The 9,542-nt window shown below is 42.8% G+C and overlaps 1 protein-coding gene across 1 annotated transcript in view; it reads left to right on the top strand.

Annotated features, from left to right (window-relative positions):
- Positions 1 to 291: 291 nt before the first annotated feature.
- LOC134225364 (uncharacterized) overlaps positions 292 to 9,542 on the top strand; it is a 30,956-nt gene continuing 21,705 nt past the window's right edge. The window contains exon 1 of the mRNA XM_062705374.1: positions 292 to 976. Coding sequence (XP_062561358.1) covers positions 637 to 976 — 340 coding nt within the window. The 5' untranslated portion in view covers positions 292 to 636. The remainder of the gene's footprint in view (positions 977 to 9,542) is intronic.

Raw genomic sequence — 9,542 nt, 5'->3', positions numbered from 1 at the left:
TTGCCTTTAGTTGAGTTACTAATTTAGGTCTAGAATCTGTTTGGGGTGGGAAAGATTGTCAACAGCTTCGGTCAATATAGAAATTTAAAAAAATAAAACTTGTTTCCATGATTGGGATTTAATTTTGATATTCCCATTCGCTCGGGTTATGGAGAGTGCAAGTATGGAGATTAGATGAGGTCCGAAGAACAACCTCGAATGGAAAGTGAGCCGTTCAAGGGCACATATTATCAGCCACATGTCAACAAGGGGGGATATTTGTTACTCTGTATAAAAGCCTCCGGAGCCGGGGACACGAATCACAAACCATCTGTGAACTGTGATAACGCAAGAGTGCAGGACATCTGCAGTCTCCGGTCGGTTGCTTAAAGGGCGATAACGGGTTAATGGATTAGAGAAGAGTGTGCGTAGCGATTTAATGTGGTCATGAGGACAATAATTGAAGTGCCAACGTTGTAGAACAGAGTGTTATCCTACACTGAGGGGTGTGCTAAGTGAAAGTACTCATCGAGTGTGTTGATTTTCAGTCCAACGCAACAGGTGGCTGCCGAGTGAAGTACAGTGAAGTGTGGGGTGCTTCAACCCACCCGCATAAGTGTAAATTGTCGGGGCGAGATCCTATCGTCAGGGACAAGCATGATTCCTCGAAGCTTTCGCACGTTGGCGGTGGTTATCCCATTATTGATAGGCGCTGTTACTCTGGTCCACGCTGACGATAGCGGCGGATCGAACCCGAGTGCACCGAGTAAGCTGGATGATTATGTGCTTACCACTCAGTCCGAGTGTTATAAGTCGAAACGGTTGGTGTCCTGCTTCAAGTATCGGATCTCGCGGTACATTTGGTCGTTCGCGTCTGGCCGCATGAACTGGTTACTGCCCGAGGACCAGGCTTACGAGGGTGGAAATGGGTTGCGATTAGTGCGGCTTAACGAACTACAGGAGGACGATGTGTTCCCGGAGGCACGGCAGATATCACGTAGGTTGATGTGGTGGTATTATTTAGGATTTTAAGGATTAAGACGGACATGTGGCAAATTTCCTTTTTACGCATTACTTCACAGTACACAGAGGTGAGCTTTTCTAAGCTTTCGTGGCTTGGTGCCACTTTACAAAAAGAAAAGCTGCGTGATAAATGACTTAACAACTTAGATGCAATCAATGCTTTAAATTATTTTTAAATACATATAGAGGGCGGACTCGATTATCCGGAGTGATAAAAAAATCACTCTGGATAACCGAACCCTTCGGATAATCGAGCCATTTTTTGTTGTTGCTGAAAATATAACTTTTGCTCAAATTATGTTCTTTACAGTTAAATAAAAGTTTAAAAATATCCTTTGGTCCGTTCATGTGACCATCATTAAAGGTGTGCGCCGATCTGAAAATCGTCGGCGGGGACGTTTATCATAGTTTTGGTCGGTGGCGTTCTCAGCATCACACCGAAAGCAATATTAGCCACCGCCACACAGTGGCGGGCCGCCACACAAATGCCGGAAAAAAACCTATTATGTTGCTCGAATTTTTCACTAAAGAGTAATTTTGGAATGTTGAATTCATTTTGAGGTTAGAATTGTTATTCAACACATACTGGGCTACTCGAGTACTTTTGGAGGCGCAAGCCTTAAGGTCTTACCAGCATTACCAGCGTCTAACATTCTAACAATTCTAACATAGAAACAGTCAATTTCCAGCTTTGGAGCAGCTAGGAGCAAATCTCCACACTAACCACCGGAAAGAAGACAAAAAAAAATGGTTTTAATACATGATATCAGATCGTTCCGAATGCACATTTGTTTGGGAGCCGATCAAGCCATCAAATTCATTCAATATACTTTTACGTGAAAATGGGTTTTCTAAGGGAGATTATTTGGAATTTACTCTGGAAAAATTTACTCTAAGACGCTCAATATTAATTATTTCATCTGGAAAAGTGTTGTTGGGGAAAAAAGTTATTAGGCTGAAAGTGACATACGGGCGAAGTGGTCATGCGACCGAAATGATAAATTGGCCGGAAAAGTCGTTTGTCCCAACAGACCATTTGTCCGAAAAGAATTCTGAAAATGTCATTTGCTGAATAGGTCATATAGCGAAAAATGTCACCTCGTTCGGTTAAATGGCCCCTTCTGCCAAACGAGCATTTCAGCCAAGCGTCATTTCTGGCCAAATGACCTATTCGGCCAAAAGCATTTTTCAGCCAAATGACACTTTCGGTCGTACAACCATTTCGGCCAAATAACATTTTCAAACAAACGACCATTTCGGCCAAACGGCATTTTCGGCCGAATGACATTATCGGCTATATGTCTATTTCGCCCAGATAATTTTCAGCTAGACGAGTTTCGGTCTAATGTTTTGTTCGGCCAAATGACATATTAGCTTTTGCCTTTGTGGTCGTCGTCCCCCAAACGGCCCTTCCGCGTCGAAAAAAATTGATTTCAACGTGAACTTCTTTGAATTTTAATGAGAAATTCTCGGGAATTTCGCCAAAACTATTAGAAAAAACAAGTTTTACAAGGTTGTTAGGTTAGGTTGTAAGGCTATCATTATTGAAAAAAAAAAATTGCATGTAATGCTCCAATAGATTTTGATAAAAAAAACTTTTCCTGTATCTCTTAAGTTTGCTGAATTAGAGCAGTTTTTTTGGTTTGGATTAGGGCTTCCCTCCAAAAAACAAAATTTTTAATTTACTTCTTTGGTTTTCGGTTTTTCGGAAAAGTCTTCTTCAAATGGCTTTTAAAGCTCAAAAATGCAACTTTTAATGCTATATGCTCACTATCTTTTACCGATCAAAAGTTATTAACGTTTTCCATCAAAATTACGTTTTTATCACAAGTTGATATTTTCTATTGGGGCGGACCAAAAAAACATGTTTCCATTTCCATTGCCGCCAAGCCCATAGTCCCTTCGGTACAACCAGAAAGCAATGCTTCAAAGGGGGGCCAGTGCACAACGCACCCTCGAGGTTAGCTGCGTGTCCTTGCAGCATCGAACATCGTGACTCGCTTTTTTAGAAGAACACCATGGTATCGTGCCAGCGCATTTCCGGCTTTCCAGGTGGCCTTACCACGCCCTATGTCCTTGGAAGGTGGGAAGGGTCGACTTCGCGCCTGCTTCCCTCTGCACGACTGGTATCAAGAATGATGATGCCGCGTGCACCCCAAATTGACCTTTCTGCGATAGGGCCTATTCGCCAGCACACAGAGGGACTTGCAGACGCGGTGCCTACGCCTGCCCCAGCCTTGACGAAGACCCCTTTCCGTCCTCGGGTTCGGAACCCGCCCGGTTGACCGACGCCGCGAAAGCGACGATACCATGTTGTTCTTCGCGCGGCCACTTGTTCGATAAAAGGATCGAGTTCAACCACAGAGCATGACCACCGGTATGACCCATGAAGCCGACTCCGATCCCTTGGACCACCTCTTATTTGCGCCTGAACTAGCCATCCTTGAGTCCACGCGCCACCTTCTGTGTAGATCCGAGACGATTTGGGCGATAGCCAATAAAACGGCGTTCCAGTCAACTTCATCTTTACACATCCTCCGAACTAGGTTGTCCGGGGTAGTGTCCAGACCACATGTGGCAAGCATGTGGTCACGCATTGCGCGAAAACGTGAGCACACGGACAACACGTGTTCCGCCGTTTCCTCTAAACCTGCGCACACCAAACACTCGGGCGAGGCCGAGCAAGCCAGCTGCGTTACCTGCACTGTGATTTTACAGCACGCTTAATCGCCGGGCACATCGAACCCCCCATGGGGTGCTTGCTGTTTACAGCTTTGCTGGAACAAATCAAACAATTGGGAGGGTTCGTGCAGCATTGTGCCTTATGTCCTTCCAATCCGCAGCGTCGGCAGAGATTGCTTCTGTCAGGGCCTTTGCAGTCCCATTGCTTGTGCCCCGGTTCCAGGTACTTGAAGCAAACTTCGGGTTGCTCGTATATGCCCACAGGGCATACCGACCATCCCACCTTAACGCTCCCTAACTTGACTACCTTGGAGGCGTCCGCTGCAGATAGCCGAACCAATGCTACCTGCGTCCCTGCCGAACGGCTGCGGTGGGCGTCTCCACTTCACACTGTCGCCGCAGTGCCGTGACGAACTCTTCGACTTCGGTGATCTCGTCCAGGTCTTTAACCCTCTAACCCTAACCTAATTCACCTCCGTCGTGAGTGCCCTCACCTTGACCGTCTCGCCTAGGACTTTCTCCGGCAACTTCTTGTAGGCGGCGCCCTTTTGCGAGACGCCCCGCTTCAGCTCGAGGATAATCTCGCCCATCCGGGTACGTCTTATTCGACGTACGTCGGCGCCGAGTTCACCGAGCTTGACGTCACTCCTCATCGTCTTCAAAACATCCGAGTACTTAGCCTCGTCCGCCGTGATGACTAGGGCATCGCCCCTGGAGCGATTGGCGCCTACCCTAGACTTCTTGCAAACCTCATTCGCCTGGGCCATCTTTTCGGCCCTTGACGTCTTCGGTTTCCTCTTGTTCTTGACCAGGGTCCAGGAGGCGTCATCCCCCTCTATTTCCCTGGTCTGGTGTGGCTGAGAGCTCTCAGCCTGCCGTAACCCCTTACCACCGTCTTTCCTGGGTGGACGGACCTTTCCAGGTCCTTCCTTCCCCGGTTTTGGAGGTACCTGGCCGGGATTCAGCTTCCCAGCCCCACTACCCTTGTTCGGGGTAGTAACCCTCCGCGTTTTGGAGCGCCCCCCAGGGAGCTCATCCCATGGAGACTGTCTCCCCCGTTTTTGTGTCTGCTCCGTTGGAGCAGTCACCCCCGACGTACCCGCACATACTTGAGCCTCAGTCTTTGATACCACCGTCTTCGCTGGCACGCCTTCGGTCGATTCGACCTTGCCGCGAATCCTTGGGCCTCAGTCTGGGTAGACCTCGACTCTACGGATTTCACGGGTTTACACTTGGCCGTCCCGACCGCCATCTCCAGCTTGGCGTCCAGCATCGACTTTCGAAGTTTCTGCAAGCTCCTCTTGAGGTCCTTTCTGATATTATGCTTCGATGACGCAAAGTCGATGATGGCGTCCAGCTGTTCCGTCGCCACCTCGAAGGCCGAAAGCTCATCGCGTTTGCGGTTCATCGCCATCCACACGCCATGGGCCGTCAATAACCTCTACCGGCGTTTTTTTTCAGCCGAGAGGAAGGTTAAGTGACCCACGCTGGCGCTGCGCACTGAGCTGCCGACTATTGCCTCTGGCCTCCTAGGCGGAGACCTGAACAACCCACCTCTTGCGAAGGGGTTGTCGCCTACACTACTACCACTAGTTGAAGAATTGCCTTGGTTTTCCATTTTGGTCCCACGAGTTGCTCGGGAAAAAAGGTCTACCACGCCAGAGCCCAGCATGACGCGGTAAGGGACAATTACTGTGGATTGTGCCCAGGTACCCCGCAGTCTGATGTCTGTATGTGTGTATGTATGTATGTGTGTGTATACAAAAAATGTGAGACACACTTTTTTGTACTTAGCTTTATCCTATTATTTATCATATTATGTAATTGTTCGCTATTGAAAATTGGCCCAATCGGTCGTTGCGTTCCGGAGTTATTAAAAAAGCATTGTTTTTTTTTCCATTTTTCAAGGACTGTTGCAATGCATTCAAATGAACGCAAATAATTCTATCAAAAGTTCAGTTTTGGAGTGATCCTTTAGCCTCTACGTATACTTTGTATACGAGAAAGGCAAAAAAATTGTTCTACAAAGATGTTCTGGATAATTTGGGATCTTGTTATAGAATTATCGAAAAAAAGAATGGCCCATTTTGAAAAAAATTTGAAAGTATTTTTTTTTTATTTTGCGGAATATTGACAAGATGTGTTTTACAAAATTGTAGCGCAGCTTATTCCAATCAACTTTGCCATATAAACTTTTTCTGTAACTTTAAAGCCCACTGATTAAGATCAATTTTGCTAACTAGGATTATGGAGTCCCTTGAAAAACAATATTTTTGAACTGCTTATTTTATTTATATCACCTTGTGAAGGCATTTGGGGTTTGAAACTTGAGATTAAATTTTTTGACAAAATAAAGAATATGAGTTGCTCTTTCAAATGCCGTGTAAACATAGGGTTTCTTACTCCATTCCCGGCCTAACATGCGTACGACTGCATTATTTAGTTGATATTTATGACAAGGAGCAACTTCTCCTGAATTTTGTGGGCCGTGTAATACTACAATGGGGCTCACCTTTATTGAAAAATAGCTATTCTTACTAAACATCGATTAAAAAAGCTTTTATTTGACTTAAACTAACAAGGTGCAGCACTCATTTCAGTCACAGCGATGGCTTTTCCGGCATACCCCAAGTTTCTTCGACATACGCAATATTTTGCTCATTCTCTCAACATCTTACTCTCATTTTCTCTCTCGGGGCGGTAGGAAATGCGATGTAAACAAAAATATGCACGTTCCAAGACAACAAGATGCCAGATGGTATTTTTCATAATCATTTTTATTTCGTTGAGAAGATCAAAATTCCTTCCAAACACTTAAAAAATAGTTATTTCACTTTTTGAAATCGAGATAATTATAAATAATATGATAGCGTGAAGTTATTAGACAGCATTCCTATTAACGATGAAGGATTATTTTCATACTAAAAAATGCTCTTGGTCTTTTGGCAGCACGGTGCGGCTTTAAGTTCTGGTGATTTTTTGTTCGAGGTGATTTTTTGTTCGGTTTGAGAACACATTTTAACATTAATATGTTTAAATAAGTTCTAGTAAAAGGAACAAGGAACAAGAAAGATTGAAGTGCATGTGTTTAGAATTATTGTGTGGTGATTACCAGCTTCAAGCAATGGATATATCGAGCACTGTGACGATTTTCCGGTAGGTGTTTATTTGATGATTATGAGTAAAATAAATGGTTGAAAAATATTGAGTATTGTGCTTCCTACGGCTTCCAAACAAGCAGTCCATAGGCCCAAGTAGTGATTTACCCTATTTTTTTGGTTTGCTCCAATCGGAGATATAAACTTTTGAAATAAACCAAGATAAATCCACCTAGCGGCGACGATGTCTTTCTCGATTTGTTTGGTTTAGCCTTTGTGTGATACACATCATAAATAATTTCCTACATTGCGGTTCTTGCAAACTCTGTATAGCAAATCAACCAACCAAGCTTATATGATTCAACACACCATTTTCTCCATAACTTTTGAACGCAATGACCGATCGTGATTAAATTCAATAGTGATCAACTAGTGTTTGTCCCAAGTCTAATGCATCTTGTTGCGAGTAAATCGGATAATGCTAAGGTTCAAAAATTGTGTCTACAATATTTGTACACAATCACATATGCACACACATATACATCACCTCGGTTCGTCCAGCTGAATCGAATGTATGGGTTTCCGGGTCTTCTATCAAAAGTTCATTTTTGGAGTAATCCTATCTAGCCCTCCGGTACAACTTTGTTGTACTAAAAAGGCAAAACCTAATTTTGACAGAAAAACGATTTTAGCTTTTGATCGGCAAAATATATTGAGCGTATCTATAGAGTAGAGTGGGGCAAGAGTGCGCGTGGGGTAAGAGTACGTTTTCGATTTTTTGAAGTAATTAAAAAAGATAAACTAGCAGCACTGCATCAGTTTGACAGGTATTCTGGCCAACTATTATCATGTGTAATTGTAAACGATTTGAATAAACAACAAGGGAGATATGGAGTTAGATAACTTTTTGGTCATTTTGCTAAAAATAATTGGGTTTCCGCAACTAGTATTTCATTACCATATATACGTTCAATCAGTTGAACATTATACCATTTCGATAACCTATTGTATAGAGTACTTTATGGTGCAGAACACCAATCCGGTTGGTTTTCCAAGAAGTCAAAACCATTACTTGAATAATTTTTGGGACTGTGAGGTAAAAGTACGCAGGAACGGGTGGGGCAAGAGTACGCATATGAATCTTCAAGTTATGATGTCAAACCCGTATCTCCGGCCGAAATAAGACTTCTTCCAAAGCGTAAAGATCCACAACTAAGAAAAAAGGGACAGAATTCGAAATTATCACAAGTTTTTAGGATAAGTTGAAGTAATTCGGTGTTAGAAAGGACTTAGTAAACAAAGCACTGAAGCGAAATAATGAAATTGTATTAGGACTTGTTGTACACCTAAACATAGTACGAAAACACAATTTCATCTAAATGATAATTTCATTTAATCAAAAGAAACATTCATAAACTACGCAACGTTTGGCTGGGAGGGGTTGCGAGATGTGTGGAGATCCATATAATTTTTAGAGGATTAATACAAACAGTGTAAGATAGGGGGAGGAGTTATAAAATAGGCAAATTCAGGCTTGTGATTGATCACCGTCCATAGTCATAGTCAAACAATAAATACCAACGTTTCACTTGCAGGATCATTCAATCGCAATAGGCTCGTTTAATTACAAATCCGCGTTGTCAGGACGGGAATATTATTTGTTTGTCTCTGGTTTAGTTACCTCCCAGCCCATGTGTGAAAAGACTCTTCGCTGAATGAGCCCGTCTCGTTACCATGGATAGCGAGAACGATGTTTTTCAGAGGTGACCCTCTCTGGATACATAAAGGATGGTCGCGAAGCTCAATGCAGTGAATAGGTAACTTATGGCATGAAGGCAAAGTTACCTGTGATTTATTTGTCATATCATAGCTTTATAGTGCACAACCTTCACAGATCTGAAATGGCACAAATGCTAGCGTTGAAGCCAGCAGATCTTGAGGTTCTGAGATCGATCCTCCAGTATATTTTCAATCAATAATTTTGCTGTAATCATTTTAATTTTTAATTGATCCTTATCTTGATATATATTAGTTTTAGTTTATATTGAATAGTTTCTTGACGAATTGAACTAGTGCGAGCTCTGGCAAAAGTGTTTACATAAGCTATAAATAGATAGATAAAAGGTGGAGAACATATTGGTCGCGACCATCAAACTGACAACGGTCAGAGCCACTGAAGGTCAAGGAATGAAAAAACTTATTATGGTTACCAGTGGTTTCTTGGTCGCGATGTTATGGCTTTTGGGTATGAGATATGGTTGCTAACGTTGCGTTTGGTGACGATGATCAGTAGGAGAAAAAACTAAGCATACCAATGACTGTCATGACCAATGCCAAGCCTGGGCAAATTTTACGTTACGTGATTGGTGGACTTTCTTTAAGGAAAATGCCTTTGTATACGCCACACGAAACCTGATATATATTTTTACCTCTGTAGTTTTTTCTATTGTATAAAAAACAATGGTTTTTCGTATGAAAGTGCACATTTTTAGGATCCCTCCCCCTTTAAGAGTTACGTAATCTTTAAACATTCCCTAATATGTGCTCATTAAACATCAATTAAATGTTATTAACTCTTATTTGTGTTAATATATACTTAAAGCACATGATTGGATAAATGCGTACTCTTACCCCACCCGATGCGCACTTTTACCCCACCGGTGGGGTAAGAGTGCGTTTTTCACTTGTCTTGCAATAAGGGTTCTACTAAAACGAATCTCAATAATTTCAATATTTTTTCCACTGGGTAACATAAAGGAA

Source organism: Armigeres subalbatus, chromosome 1 (genome assembly GCF_024139115.2).
Source record: "Armigeres subalbatus isolate Guangzhou_Male chromosome 1, GZ_Asu_2, whole genome shotgun sequence".
Classification (NCBI taxonomy): Eukaryota; Metazoa; Arthropoda; class Insecta; order Diptera; family Culicidae; genus Armigeres; species Armigeres subalbatus.
The sequence above is the reverse complement of the archived record's forward strand: the minus strand, read 5'-3'. Positions and strand labels throughout refer to the sequence as shown.